Raw genomic sequence first — 15,413 nt, 5'->3', positions numbered from 1 at the left:
CGAGAGGGCACGGGGTAGCAAAACGCCGCGCGGGCCGCGGCCAAGAAGACGGGTTGGACCAAGGAAATACACCGAGACCGAACGCAACGCTGCCTGAATGCATGAAGCGTAATCTCTCCATAGAGCCAAGACACGGACGTACGTTAGCAGAGAGTCGGGGGTGGCCAATACTATGACCATTTAGTCCCCTCAAGTTCATCGGACCTATGGAATCTGTTCATCAAGCCAGGCACTTTTTAAGCTTAATTAAGTTAAAAGTGATTATAGCAAGGCGCGGGGTTGTGATTCGTTGCTGGAACCGAAACCGAGACCGTGACCGAAATCTAGATCCACCCGGCAGTCAGGAGCATGTCGGCTACAGCCTTGGCAGCTGCGTATCATCACTTTCCAATCACAGCATCTTGCTGCTCAAGCCTTCAGAACAGCATTGAGCCACGGCTGGCGGATGGATAGTTTAACTAGGGAGGAATAGTGAAGAACCCAAGATGTGATATGGCAGATATGTTGCATTCCCCCGCTCGAAAACGTTCGAGAACTCTCTTTGACTCGTTCCATGTTTCTCCAAGTTCCGTCTCAGCTTTCATCCCATCTTCCGTCTGAACTTGCGTTTGATCCTCCATCAACCATACCGCTTGATCACCACGAAACGAAACAATCTGATCGTTTGAAAAATGGTTCCTCTCCACTACCTTGTTGTTCAACTTGTCGTTGGCAGCTTTGCCTCCGCAGCATACATTCCGAAGTCAACTCCCGGTGACATCATTCAACATGAAGGTGAACCTGTGGGAAGTGAGCTAGTTCACGAGGGAGGTAGGTATACTTTCATAATGTGAGATGGCTTTAGAAGCTAACTTTCGATCAGTCACTCTGTATATCAGCCCAGCAGCTCAGGCCGATGACCCCAAGAAGGCCGTCCTGTACTTGACAGACGCGTTTGGACTTCCACTTTTACAGAATAAGCTGTGAGTCTGATGTCTATGTATCGAACACGAATTAGAGCTTCAAAGTTGACACAATCACAGACTGGCAGACAGCTTCGCCAGGGCTGGATTCACAACCGTTATGCCCGACATCTTTCAAGGAGAACCCGCGCCTCACGACATAACCTTCGATGCCGAAGAGTTCCTCGCCAAGCATACGACCAACGTGACTGACCGCGACATCGAGACAGCCATCCGCTACATGCGTGATGTGCTCTCGTTCGAGCGAATTGCCGTGACTGGTTACTGCTTTGGTGGCCGATACGCGTTTCGTTTCCTCGAAGAGGGTCGAGGTGCCAATATCGGTTTCGCAGCTCACCCGAGTTTCCTCCAAGATGACGAAGTCCTCGCCATCAGTGGTCCCGCCAGCATTGCCGCAGCCGGTGAGTTGAACGCTCATTTTATTGTCCCTCTCTCTGCAAAGGGAAGCACACACTAACAGCGGCTTCCGCACGTGTAGAAATTGACACTCTTTTTGAGCCTGCACGCCGCTTCGAGGTTGAGGGCTTGTTGAACCAGACTGCTCACCCATACCAAGTTGCCCTTTACTCCGGCACGTTTCATGGATTTGGCACCAGGGCCAACATCAGCAATCCCGAACAAAAGTTCGGCAAGGAACAGGCTTTCTTTCAGGCAGTCGACTGGTTCAAAGCCTGGTAGCATCTGAGCACAGAAACAGAAAGACCAGTCGAATGACGGCTGTGGCGTGGACTTGAAGAAGACTAAACTTTCTTCGCAGCACTTCTGCTCAACTCTCAAGCTGCATTACAAAAACGTTTTAACCGGAGTTTTTGTACGGTAGCAGGGCGGTCTTCGCTCGCTATGTATAACACATTGTACATCGAAACAATACAGTGAGTATCCGGGGCTTCTGAACTGAAGACCTTTCGGAGTTATTGTCTCAACGGGCTTTGAGAACAAACCATAGAGTGTATTGAATGGCCTGGGGGTTTAGACGAACGAAATGGCAACGCGCCTTGCTCGTTATCATACTCTCCACGTGGTTGAACTTGCTCGGGGTATGTATTGGAGGATCTACTACTGTCTAAACAAAACCAAACTCATCATCTAGCTTCTTCGCCAAGTCTATTGATGTCTTCAAAATCCACTGCATGTCCTGCGTCAGTGGTTTCGCATTACTCCCGACCATGCAGCTCATCTCCGTCCGGTCCGCGCCCTTCTCCCAAGTCCCATCCACCATCGTATGTGTTGGAAGACCGAACTCGTGTTTGTCGACCTTCTTGTTCTTCAGGAGCCCTCCGTTATACCAGATCAGCTCGTCCCTCACGTCGACGTGCCCGATGACGAAGCTGCAGATCCTCACCACAGAGTCCTCCATCGTGTCACGGAGCCAACCAACCATCGCGCCATAGTGCTTTTCGAAAGAGTACGTCGCTCCGCTAAGCTCAAATCCGAACCACCAGGTTTCTTTATCACCGTACGTCATCTTGTAAGTGACCTCCTCTCGCACAGCATGCGTGTTCTGCCAAGCGACGTGCAAAAGTCCCATCAGCACATCCACACGTGACTTGTCGATAACAACGACACCGGAGTCGCCCTCCTCAGCGAAATCCTCCGTCCATACGAGCGATTTGTTGAGAGTTGCGCTCGGCTCATGAATTTGCGACTTCCACCAGTCATGTCGCTCAGAAAAATAATGTTGCCAAAGAAGACGATCGTGAAAGAGTAGAACCCCTGACGTGACGTAGGAGGGATCCATGAACAATGTCTCCGGTCTCTGGACGAAGACCGAATCCGCATCCAGCAATATAACTTCTTCAAACGGCGCGTAGAGAGCAGCGAATGCCTTGATAGCCCAGCCTCCGTTGACAAGCTTAACGGTGGTGTCGTCGATGAGCGTGAGCATGTCCAAAAATTCGACATTGCGAAACCGGGCGTGCAACCGTTCGCGGTCTGCGGCGGGCAAGTCGTCATCTCCGGCATAAACAATCTGGATTGTCAGATTGCTCTGAAGAATCTCCTGAAGAGAGCCGATGAGATGAGTGGCATATCTCTTGGTACTTTTCCCCGCTGGAATGACGATGCCACGAGATCCGGGGGCTATGGAAGCGCGAAGGTCGCTCAGCGGCGTCTTGCTGCTGGGATTCTTTGGCGAGTGTTCGAGATAAGGGAACATTGTTCGTATTGCGCTTTCGACTGTTTCTAGAAGAACAGTCTTGTCTCCGGATGGTGGTGCGTTGTCGAGAAACCTGATCCATTCGCGAGCAACCTGTGTACGCTGGCCCAGATCGTAGAATTTGTGCTTGTAGGGGGGTTGGATGGGAGCGTCAATGAATGATCTTGCTTCTTGAAGAATCACTTGGGCCTCTTTCTGCCATGTTGATAAACTGATGTGATCCGAATGCTGGGAAACCTGTTCATCGTGGTCGTTCGGCGGCGGTTCAACTTCTAGCGGTTCCGGAGGTGCCGGCGCTGCCGGTGGCGTCGAATGATAAGACGGAGCAAGCCTTGATAGAGAGTACAGAAACATGAACAGAAGGCAGACAGAAAGTATTGAGGCCTTCGCCTTCGGCGATTTCACTATAGCCACGGCCATGCTAGAATAAGAAAAGAAACGAAAGAAGACTAATGAAGAGAACCGAGACATCGAAAGGGGTAGGGGAATCAGCTTTGCTTTTAGCAACATGGTGTAACTAGGTACCTTATGCAAGTCCAGGGGTTCGCGAAAGCAACATTGAACAGAAGCGCAAATAGCTACGACTTTGAGCATGGGGTACCACGCGCGTGGGTCCCACCGGGCGGTGACATGCATCTGCCTTTCCAGGTACGTGCCCTCAAGCCACGAGGTTGAACTAAAGCAAGACATGATGATTACGCATCTTGGCATCGCAGTCAGAAAGATAGCCTTTTGTTCACAGGGAGAGGGGTAGGACGTCGGTTAAAACTCGATGCTGTCCTCTTTTGAATCGTTGTTTGCTAGTTCGGTTCTTTTGGTTTGTTGTCAGGACCATTGACTCGATTGCTCATCCGTCGAAAGCTTGGCCTAGAACTTGGTCAACGTGATCATTATGGCTTGTTCTTGGAAAATCATCAGCTTCCTCGCTTTACTGTCCACCCTCACGTCCAGGACTCACGCCATCATTTGCAACAGTTACGCTGGGGGGAGAGTACCCAACCAAGTCCAATGTCCAGGAACCAATGCTTGCTGTGGAGCTGGGGCTGCGTGCCAACAGAACCGACTTTGCAAATTAGACGGAGAGGGGCCGGGAGTCTTCATTCGCGGCACTTGTTTATCGGAATCCTGGGATTATGACTGCGCACAAATCTGTCTTTTTGGTAAGTTGATCTCTACCTGTGCTCAGTTGGAGGCTCCAGTCTGGCTGACCGACCAAACACAGAGGAGACAAAGATGAATACAGGTAGGGCAGATGGCGTATTTCCTAGGGTGGAGCATTGCCCAGAACAGGATGCATTCTGTTGCCGCGTAGGGTTCAATTCATGTTGCGGCAACACGCAAAATCTCCAATATCTGGACCAAAACGGCCTGCCTGTTCCTTCACCGATCAACAGGACGAGCACGACAAGTGCAACAGTCACGGCAACGACGAGTACAAGCCAGTCCAGTGCTTCAAGCCCGGGCTCAGGCAGTGGAGATTCTGGCGAATCCCTCGCACTCAAGGTTGGCCTCGGCGTTGGCATCCCTTTGGTTGCTATCGTTCTTGCCTTGGCGACATGGGTATTCATTAAGAGAAGGCGAAACAACCAGCATCAGATCACCCAACAACCAACCAACAGCGGACACCTTCAGCCAGGGTATGACAAAAGCTCGGCTCAGCATTTGAGCACTAGTCCAAATCACTCGCAAATGATCCCGAACCCAAGTCAAGAGATGAATGGAACACCAGTCGCGGCTGCTTGGGATGGGCAGCCCAGAGAACTGATGGGCACGGAAATCCAGGAGGCACAGCATCGGTGAGACTGATCAGCTTTATCCTACGAAAGTGGCTGGAAGTTCCACTTGAGGGCATGTAATTAGGGGGTAGCAAACGCATCGAATGTCTCACTAATTGTGTACAGATAGTGATTGGAAACAATTGGTTTTATGTAGAGTTTAATGAAGCGGGAAATTCGTTTGGATTCTGGCAAACGTCAATCAACTTCGTCTTGCCTATTCGGGTTGGGCAGGAAAACAGGACATGGATGGCGAAGCGACTCACACTTGGGGGCGGGTTTCTTCATCCCTAGTCTTGTTTGCGAACACCACCAACTGCAGCAGATATCCCAGCGAAATGCCCAAGACACAGACAAAGCCAGGTGGACTCTTCTGCGCCCCTGAAAACGACTCCAGAGGCCCGGGCGGTGTCGTGTGCTCATGCGATTAACCGCCAGAGATCAACTGAAAGTTTACCGAGCAATCTCAAAACCACCAACAACATGTTACATTCTGGCGGGTTCGCGTTGCAACGATCCATATTTTTAGCCGCTGTGCCATTCTAGATCTTGGCGATGTCTTCAGCCCCAGCGGGTGTCAATCAAGGCATTTTGCGCAGAGAAGATAATAATATATCTCAAGTGAGATTCTCGTCAGTTCTCGGAAATTCTTTGCTGCATAACTACTGGCACGGGAACGGCTCGCGCGGGAATCGCGTCAGCATGTAATATTGATTCAAGATCGAGCAGTCGGTTCGTTCCCGGGGAACCGTCAGGCCGTGCCATCCCAGCTCTTGCAGATCACCAACGCTGTTGGTGCGGCCAGCGCTTGTAAATTGATTGACTCGAGCTGCATCGTCACCCTGCACCGGGCCGCGCAATGTCGGGACCAACAAGTGTTCCTCCCACCTTACGTGACACTATTGAACAGGGCCTCAACCCCTTTTAGTTGTGATTTTCGTCAGAATGGGTCGAGTAATTACAAAGCGTGTTGGGACGAAAGTTGAAAGCAACAGAAGATCAAATGATCAAATCGTTCCAGGTCTTAATAAAACATGAAGTCCAGCACACGCAGCTCAGGAACAGCGACTCACGTGGCCCTCGCTTCACTCCCGAGCTGTGCCATTGCCTCCGTCTTTCGCAGTCTTCGTTGCGTCAACCAAGTCTGGTCTCTGTGCAGGATAAAGCTGTGTGCATGCACCATTGACAGGAGGATACCCCACCAACGAGATCAGGATCCTCATGAACAGGCCCTCCTCGCGAAAATGCTCAGATTTAAGATTTCCTGGGTTGACATTAACGCTGAAAATGCCATTCCCTTGGTGACGCTTGGCATACATACTTCACGGATGAAGAGCCATCCATATAACTGGAAAGCTCCTCTATCGGCATGGCGATGGAAGGAAGGCCGAAGATCTCCGTTGCGGAGTAGGAGACCCACACCACGCGGACCGCGCCGGACAGTCCCACTTTTGCCGTGCCCGCCAGAATCGGCGTCAAGAGCTTCGTGAAGAGGAACGTGCCCAGTTGTTGATCCCCAGATGGACTTCATGTCCTTGAGGAGTCCGCGTGGTGGCTTGCTGCCCGGTCGAAAAGATCATGTAACTCTGTCTGCTGTGAGGAGAAGCCCACCGATTCCTCCATGCCGCTCAGGTCGCCCAGGTCAAGATACAAGTACGCGAGACTACCGGTAGACGACGCTACTGATGCTTTCATGTCGTTGATTCCCGCCAATGCGTTTGACTCAGATAGGGCCGCGATGTAGACCTTTACATTTTTGGCGTAGAACACTTAAGCTTGCTTCTTGCCCACGTCCGCGTTTGACCCAGTGACGACGTAAACCTATGATTCATAACGCCTCAGCAAAGTTTCTCCTAATACATTCTCAGATCTAGGGAACCTAGTTGTATTGCTCACCTTTCCATATAGATCCGGAAGCCCGGTCCCAGTCAAACTTGGCTTGGGAGGAAACATTTGCGTCCAAGCCTCCAACATGAAGAGAGCCAATATTTCATCTTGACAGCGATTAAAAGCGATTAGGTATATAGCTTCAGGTCATGATGTAATGCTATATGTGGTGAGTATCGAACTTTGAGTTCAAGAATGCAGAAAGGCGGTCTCCATTGAAACTAAACAGCTCGCCATCATCAAGCCCACCCAGACGGGCGTAAAAGCCTTCAGCGTGGCAGCGCTCATTGGAAGCCATGAGATCTTTCGGTTATCAGTATAATCAATAAGTCTGAAACCAGGCGATTGTCCAATTGACAAACAAAAAAGAAACATCTCGAGACTCTGAGAAGAGAGCATAGAGCTCCGGAGAGCATGAGCCTAAGTCACTTGAGCTCGAGGTCACAACTCGGTGCCGATGTGATGCGGCAGATTGATGTCATGTCAGTATAAATCCTTTCAAAATCCGCGGACTTCAAAAAATGAATCTCAGCTGCCAGTCAGTGTCGGGGTCAGGAACTCCATTTATGAGAAGCGATATGCACGGCTGTGACTTGCACAGCAGGCTTCCCTCGGCACTTCAGCCAGATGCGGAGGTGGTCGTCAGAAATTTGACGCAAATGATGCATTCAATAGGTATGTTCACGGTCTTCTTCGTTATCAAAGTGACATGAAAACTTTTACTATCTGGAATAATACAAGTGTCCCACTAGCGGTTGCCGGGATCTACAGCGAGCCCTGGCAACATTGTCTGCTTGCACAACTACTATTGCAGTGATCTCCGTTCACGCGACTTAGTACTCCGTCGCATATTCATCTCTGGGGCTGTTGCCATTGACATACTCCCACAGACGGCTGAGCTGGTACACCTTCTTGATAGTGACGTCACCGTTGATACCATGGTGGTGGTGGTGGCCGCCATGATGATCGTGGTGTCCGTTGTGCAGGTTTCTGAGCCTGTCAATCTGCTTGGGGTCGTTGAAGACGTTGACCTCGGCTGCCATGAAGGTACCCGGCAGGGGCGATCCATCGCCGTTCTGCTGGACGCGAGAAAGGCCCTTGTCGAGAGGGAACATGTTGTCGAGGTAGTGCTGGTTGAACTGGTGCCCGGAGCCAGTGCGCTCGAAAAGGGCGCCAGCGTAAGAGTTCCATGCCTCCTGCAGCTTGTTGTTCTCGTTGATCTGCCTCCTGCTGAGCTGCTTCTTGGGCTCGGTGCGGCCAGACAGAACGGACGCATTGAGGTTGTAGATGACAGATCGGTCCTGCTGGTCGGCGGTCTTCTTCTTGAAGTTCATGACACCCCAGCGGGAGACGAAGTCGGAAGAGTTGGCGTAGTGCTCGATGTGGCGAATGGCACGGTTGGTGCCTGGTTCCTGGCCAGGCTCTGCGTCCTTGAAGATGCGCGGGTTGTTGAAGTGGTTCGCGGCGTTGCCAAAGGTGTAAATCTCCAGCTTTTGGAGATCGGAACGCGGATGTTGGTTGATGAGCCAGTCTAGGATGATACTGCCCTCAAGACCACCCTGGGAGTGGAGAATCAGGACGACCTTCTCGTTGTTAGGCCTGAGAAGGGCCTCGGAGATGAGGGCGAAGCAGGCTCTGGTGTCGGAAGTGCCGAAGTACAAGCAGCGCTCCAGGAGGCATTGGATTATGTCGAAGATGATGCCATTGCTGTGTTCAATGTTAGCGGCGATCTCTTGAAGCTCAAAAGGGCTGCGTACGTCTTGTTGTGAACGCCAATGACTCGGCGGTGGAAGGTCAGAGAGATTCTGTCGATGTTGCTTCGCAACCAATGTTGTCTGTCCGGCGGTCAGTTTGCACGCAGCCAATATCGGTGGAAGTAATCTCACCCGACCGCCACTCCATTCAGGAAGATCCACTGCTCTTTCTTGTGCTGTTCATCCCAGAGACTAGCCTCAGGGAAATCGGTGGACTGGATGTAACCATCGGGCAAGTAACCGTTCAGCCCATAGCACACGACGTAGTTTAGAACCGTGAAGCCAATGATGTAGGCGACAACCAAGTTGAAGGAGAAGAAAGAGAGGAAGGGAATAGACAGGAGGAAAGCCGACTGGGCAATAATGAGGATGAAGTGAAACGTGACGTCATAGAAGTTGGCAAAGGACGGGTAAAGCTCGTCGAGGGGGCCGGAATGGAAGTATTGCTGGGCGTAGACCTCAAATTGACGCCTAAGACGGGCGATTATGAAGCCTGATTGATCGCCGGCGCGGCTATCGATGTCGAAGGAGCGCTGGGGAGGCCGAGACCAGAGAGGGAAGACGATACCCGGCAGGTAAAGAATGTTCTTGAAAAACAAGATGGCATCGTCTTTCGCTAGCTTCCAAGGGGAGCCGGTGTAATAGTCGGGCTTCCGAAGCTCTAGTTTGGCAGGTCTGTCCCTGATGGGACGCACAGGGCCTTCTTTTCTCAGGAGGGAGCGGAGGTCGGCGGTCGTGACTGGGCGGACCGATGATGCGACGATCTTTTGGTTGCTCAAGTCCCTGGGAAGGGAATGATACACATTGACGGGTGATTGCGCCATTCTGAAGGAAAGGTGGTGCTAATTGACCAACAGAAAAATATTGTCTTGAAGACTGGGCCAAGACGGCCTGCATCAATTCAGCGGCGGACTATTTTCTTATATCATCATGCCAGGAAATCGTCACCCCCCTATTGGCGTTCATGCAGGCTGGAATTCAATCGTTATCTCATGTAAAGCATGAGAAAGGGAGGATACGCGAGCTGAGAATGCAAAATCAGACCTTATTGTCTCTCACTCACATGTCTTTGGTTCCGACTTTCACGTGTCGAGGCATTTGCCATGAGGCAGTCAGCCTGCAGCATGGCAATTCAGGGGTGAATGCTGTGGGATTCAGCCCCAAAATCCCCCACGGCTTTTGAGATAGGGTTTCTACGGCGTTGTTTCCTCCACTCTTCTTGAGTTGCCGTAGCCGCCTGCGTCAGCTCGGGATGACATCTGCATGTTGAAAGCTTCCTCTCCAAGGGCGGGAGGGCTGAAAGGTGGCATGTTGGGGGCCTTTCCCATATCCAACCCGGCGCAGCTCTTATACCAGAAGAGACAAGCTGATTGCTAGTGTACTTTCCAAGCAGCCTCACCGCGAGGCAAATTCGTTTTCTGTCTCGGAGCTGCGCGGCATACGGCCCCCTCCGTACTTGGCAGCTCCACACACTCCGCGACGAGCATCTTAGCCCCGGAACCCCTCAATAGCTCAGCTCCGTTTGCGGGCCGCTGGGGCTGCCGCAGATATGCCTGCGCTTGCTTCTGGTGCTGGTATTGATGTGATGACTGACAGCTCGCCAATCGGGAGGCTTTCCATGGTAAGACATGTCCGAGGTAGGACTTGATCAATTCATCCCTGACGGTCAAATCACCAGTGCAAGCAAACCTTACCTCTTTCGTTGATTCATAGACAGATTGGGAACAGCCACAACGGCCGAGAGACTGGGGAATTGGGTTCCAAACGTTGAGCCACATCAATGCCGGTACTACTCCAAGCCCGACTTGTTTACTATCTTCAGGAATGCGGCACTTCAATAGTGGAAATTGCTGTAAACAAACCGGAACGCCCAAATACGCAGCTACTTTCACATTCACTGAAAGTGCCCGCCCCCGCGTTATTCCACGTCGCGGTCGGTCTTTTCGGTCAACTTTTATACTTCGACCAATTGCAAGACATCGTCAAACTAACGAAAACGTTTGCTTGCAGAGAGAGCAACGAGCTCGAGGTGAACAATCTCACCGGATCCTGTCTTGTCTTCAACTCTATCAGAAAATCTGTTCTCTGAGAGATAACAAAATCCAGCGTGCCATTTCCGAAGTGTACACAAATCACATGCCAAAGGTCAGATCGGCCTCTCCGGGAAACATGCCCGCAAGCCTCGACAATATCGTGAGCGAATGGGAACTGTTACATAGCTGGGCTGACAAGAATTGAGGCGCAATGTAACCGATTCTTACGGACACGAACGGCTCAGCACCCACACCACCAGAAGCTTGCTGACTGTATGTGACGGCTGTGAGAAATTCTCGTGCTGACGCCGAGCACAGCCATCGTGCTGCATTCGGCGAATGTACGAACTGATGACTCTCCTTTCCATGTACACCGAAAACAATATTGTAAGACGCATGTGGATGAGAACAGAGAAGGATGTTTCCGTCGCGACTGATCGTTGTTCGAAAGAAACGCCAGAGCATCTCGTTATAAGAAGATGATGGTGTCCGTGGCACCTTGATAGTTTGCGAGTTGAGATAAGCCTTTACTACCACGTTCTTTTGTGATTCTTGAAAGGCATATACTTGATTGTTAATCGTGTGGCAAAAGGCACCATGAACGGCCACGACTGGGAGACCAACGGTCACGACGAGAACGGCCACACCAACGGCGTCGACCAGCCCGAGAGTAGAAATCAAAGCGTTCCGGATGTCCAGACCGATGAGTCTGCAGATGGCTACGATAAACGAGACGGAAACTTCGATCCCGTGACTGGGTCATACCCCCGTATCTCCCGTCCTGTCGAGCTGATCCGCCCTTCATACGACGTCGTTGTCATCGGCTCAGGATATGGCGGTGCTGTCGCCGCCAGCCGCATGGCTAGAGCTGGACAGACCGTCTGTCTCCTGGAGCGTGGCAAGGAGAAGTGGCCTGGAGAGTTCCCTTCTGAAATTTTGCCTGCTTCAAGGGAGCTTCACATGACCAACGCAGCCACGGATGGCCTCATTGGCCGCCTAGGCAAGGTTGCCGAGGGAGGTGATCCCACGGGGCTTTACCACCTTATTGTTGGCGATGGCCAAAATGCATTCGTCGGAAATGGCCTCGGTGGTACTAGTCTTCTGAACGCCAACGTCTTCCTCGAGGCAGACAAAGGCACCATGGACCTGCCCATCTGGCCCGACCGTATCAGAAAAGAGGGATTGAAGCATTGTAAGTGGCGCATTCCGCAAGAGCTGAGTGTCATGACAAGATTTCCTAACCAGAATCAGACTACAATGAGGCTCGTAAGGTCTTAGAGCCTGCGACGTACCCTGAAGATTATCCCAAGCTCCATAAGCTTGAGACTTTGGAGAAACAAGCCAAGCTCATGGGATGGGGCGACAAATTCTACCGCGTCCCTCAAACCACCAAGTTCGTCGACGGCGACAACAGCACTGGCGTCTCCATGAGGGCGTCTACCCTTACCGGCCAAGATACGACCGGTTTGAACGACGGCAGCAAGTCGACCACCCTGGTCAACTACCTCAGTGACGCCTGGAACTGGGGCGCCGAGATGTTCTGCCAGTGCGAGGTTCGCTACGTCACTGAAGCCCCAGACAGAGACGGCTACATCGTGCACTTTGGCTGGCACGGTGGCAAGCGTGGCAACTTCAGCAACATCTTCTACGATGACCTCATGTGGGTTCACGCCAAGGAGTTTGTGTGCTTCGGTGCTGGCAGCATCGGAACCACTGAGATCCTTCTCCGCAGCCAGAAGTTTGGTCTGCAGATGAGCAAAGACGTCGGCCACGGAATGAGCGGAAATGGTGACATCTTGGCCTTTGGGTAAGTTCTGGACCTCGATCATCGTTCAAGGGGTACGTGTCTAACGGTAAACCAGCTACAACACCAGCGAATACGTCAACTCAATCGGCCGGCCAGACCCCCCACCAAATCGTCCTGTTGGGCCTTGCATCACGGGTGTCATCGACTGCCGTGACCAAGAAAACCCGCTCGACGGCTTCGTGATCGAGGAGGGTGCCGTACCTGCAGCCCTTGCCCCCTTCTACCAGACGATGCTCCAATACCTTCCCGGTAGTGTTGGCCCGGACAACCTCACCTTCACCCAGAAGGCTCAACATGTCGCTGCTGCTCTCGGAAGCCGAGCTTTCGGACCCTACAACCCGCTAGGAAGTGTTGAGAGAACACAATGTTATCTCATCATGTCCCACGACAGTGAGTACCATCGCTTCTATTTGGGCGAAATCATCTAACATGCACATCTAGGCAGTCAGGCTACGATGCAGCTGGTGGATGACAGGCCGCTGATCAACTTCTCTGGAGTCGGCACATCTAAGAGGGCCACGAAGCTGGCAGGCTACCTCCAGAAGATTACCAGCCTGATTGGTGGCACCTATGTCGACAGTCCTTTCTACGCTGCCTTTGGAGAGAAGGAAATCACCGTCCACGCCATGTAAGCCCATGCCCTCATCTCGATCACTCCCAAATGCTGACCAAGAGCCAGTGGTGGTGCCCGCATCAGCAACGACGACACGGGCGCCAGCGGTGGTGTCAACGACGTAGGGCAACTTTTCAAGGGTGAAGGCAAGGATGTTCATCGTGGACTTGTTGTCTGCGACGGCGCTATTGTCCCTGCAGCCCTTGGTGTGAACCCCTTCGCGACCATCACGGCTTTGGCGGAGAGATCTATGGATCTCATCTTGAAAGACCTCGGCCGCACAATCAGTACAACGCCAAATGGTAAGCAAAGACCGACAGCAACAATTTTACCAGAGGATGCTAAAATGCTACAGGTCCCCTGAATCTCTTTGGTCAGCCGGCGTACGCCCCTTTTGAGGACAGCGATCAGCATGTAATGAGAGTCCAGGACATCATCCAGACGGCCAGAGACGACAAGACTCCGGGAGTTGCCTTCACTGAGATGATGGATGGATGGATTCACATCGGAGAGGAGGGCGAGAGCCTCAAGGACTTGTCGTTTGACCGTGCTACCGCCACTGCCCGCAGCCGTGGTGAATACTCTCGGTTCTTCCTGAGCGCTCGCTCCTGGAACACTCACAACCGTAAGCAAGCTTCTCCAGTATGACTAGTCAATCACATCACTAACTTGGCCAGTTGTTCACGACAAGGACCACATGGCCACGCTTACCGGCACGTTCACTTGCCCTCGACTGGGCGGAACATGCATGGTTCAGGGTGGCAAGTTCCAGCTCTTCAACGACGACCCTCGTGCTCCGGATACCACGAACCTCACCTACAACTTCGAGGTGTCTTGCCCCAATGGCAAGAGGTTCCACTTCAATGGTTACAAGGTCGTCAACTCCAACGTCGTTCTCAACCCTCTCAACCTGTGGAGAGCTACCACCACCCTCTACTGCACCATCACGGAGTTCAACGAGCAGGGAGAGCCCGATGAGAAGAAGGTCCGTGGCAAGGGTGTCATCCACATTCGGCCATCTTCCTTCCTCCAGGAGGTCACAACCATGGAGACCACCGGGTCGACTCTCTACGCCCGCGTCTCTTCCACCGCTAACTTCCTGGGTTACTTCACCGCCAAGGCCGCCAGTGCTTTCCTCACCCCCTTCATCCCCATGCAATGGCCAAGCCTCCCCTTCACCAACTATCAGAACCCCTCTCGCTGCACGGAAGAGATCACTATCGAGGCAACCGACAAAGTCAAGACCAAGCTTTTCTACTGGAGTCCGCAATTCACTGAGCAATATGACAAGCGCGACTGGGATGAGGCGAACGCCCCGATCGTCTTCCTCATCCCTGGCGCCGCCGTCGATCAACAGATCTTCGCACTGCCCACCATTGAGAAGAACGCTGTCAACTACTACCGCAGCAAGGGATTCCGCGTGTACTCTATGGTTCACCGAGTGGGCAAGACGATTGTTGCCCAGCAGAACTGGACCACATATGATGCCCGCCGCGACATCAAGGCCGCTCTACAGATGATCCGCGAGAGGCACTCCAAGCGCCTACAAGACGACAGCGACAGCATAGAATATCCGCAGACCTACGTCATTGCTCATTGCGCTGGTTCTGTTGCTCTTGCCTCCGGTCTGCTCGACGGCACGATTCCTCGCGAATGGCTTAGCGGCGTGACCGCCTCCCAAGTTTTCATGAACCCGATGTTCGCCAAGGTCAACAGTCTGAAGGCCAGCCTGCCTATTTCGCCGGCGACTCTCTACAACCTGTTCCAGGGCAACTGGTTTGATTGCAGCAGCTCACCTCAAGATGGAATCATTTCGCAAGCCATCAACCAGGTCCTCCGATTCTACCCCGTCGGTCGCCGTGATGAGATCTGCAACTCCGTTGTCTGCCATCGGAGCTCTCTCGTGTTTGGACGGTAAGCTATCCTAATGCCCACGTCATGTATATGTCCAGGTTACTAATTACTTCCCTAAAGCCTCTGGTCTCACAAGCACCTCAACGACGCCACCCACGCACAGCTGGAGAACTTCATCGGCGGAACGTCCATGGCCAGTCTTCAACACCTCATGTCGACAGGTCTCGCCGGCCACGTAATGGACAACCAGAACGTGGACCTCGTGACTCCCCAGAACATCGCCCGTCTCAAGGGTCTTCCCATTTTCTTCTTCTCGGGATCCGACAACGCCGTCTACGAGCCCCAGAACACCGACCTGTCATTCACTACTCTCAGCGAGGCCAATGGTGGCTTCTGCTACGAGAGACAGGTCTTCGAGGGTCGTGGCCACCTCGACGCCTGGATGAGTCCGACTGCGCATGAGGAGGTTTACCCTCGCGTGTTGAACCACATCGAAAACGTCCGCAAGGGCAAGTACGAGGACATGAAGGCTTACGTCAAGAAACAAACAAAAGGCGACGGCCGTTGCTGAAC

The 15,413-nt window shown here is 52.5% G+C and overlaps 4 protein-coding genes across 4 annotated transcripts; 2 read left to right on the top strand and 2 right to left on the bottom strand.

Moving 5' to 3' along the window:
• Window positions 1-671: 671 nt before the first annotated feature.
• On the top strand, window positions 672-1,640 carry CkaCkLH20_02049 (putative dienelactone hydrolase protein; the record flags this gene model as incomplete). The annotated part of the gene is made up of 4 exons (XM_038884768.1): window positions 672-810; window positions 863-962; window positions 1,023-1,363; window positions 1,441-1,640. 4 exons carry the CDS (start codon window positions 672-674, stop codon window positions 1,638-1,640), a joined length of 780 nt encoding a protein of 259 aa, XP_038749556.1.
• Window positions 1,641-2,025: 385 nt separating this feature from the next.
• Window positions 2,026-3,117, bottom strand: CkaCkLH20_02048 (uncharacterized protein; the record flags this gene model as incomplete). The annotated part of the gene is made up of 1 exon (XM_038884767.1): window positions 2,026-3,117. One exon carries the CDS (start codon window positions 3,115-3,117, stop codon window positions 2,026-2,028), a length of 1,092 nt encoding a protein of 363 aa, XP_038749555.1.
• A 4,495-nt stretch (window positions 3,118-7,612) lies between these two features.
• On the bottom strand, window positions 7,613-9,357 carry CkaCkLH20_02047 (uncharacterized protein; the record flags this gene model as incomplete). The annotated part of the gene is made up of 3 exons (XM_038884766.1): window positions 7,613-8,486; window positions 8,537-8,614; window positions 8,666-9,357. 3 exons carry the CDS (start codon window positions 9,355-9,357, stop codon window positions 7,613-7,615), a joined length of 1,644 nt encoding a protein of 547 aa, XP_038749554.1.
• Window positions 9,358-11,163: 1,806 nt separating this feature from the next.
• Window positions 11,164-15,411, top strand: CkaCkLH20_02046 (glucose-methanol-choline oxidoreductase; the record flags this gene model as incomplete). The annotated part of the gene is made up of 8 exons (XM_038884765.1): window positions 11,164-11,758; window positions 11,818-12,373; window positions 12,429-12,763; window positions 12,815-13,001; window positions 13,053-13,288; window positions 13,342-13,611; window positions 13,664-14,900; window positions 14,961-15,411. The coding sequence occupies 8 exons, from the start codon at window positions 11,164-11,166 to the stop codon at window positions 15,409-15,411; spliced, it is 3,867 nt and encodes a 1,288-aa protein (XP_038749553.1).
• Window positions 15,412-15,413: the final 2 nt, after the last annotated feature.

This window comes from Colletotrichum karsti (genome assembly GCF_011947395.1).
Source record: "Colletotrichum karsti strain CkLH20 chromosome Unknown Scaffold5, whole genome shotgun sequence".
Lineage (NCBI taxonomy): Eukaryota > Fungi > Ascomycota > Sordariomycetes > Glomerellales > Glomerellaceae > Colletotrichum > Colletotrichum karsti.
Note: the sequence above shows the minus strand (reverse complement) of the source record. Positions and strands in the feature narration are given on the sequence as shown.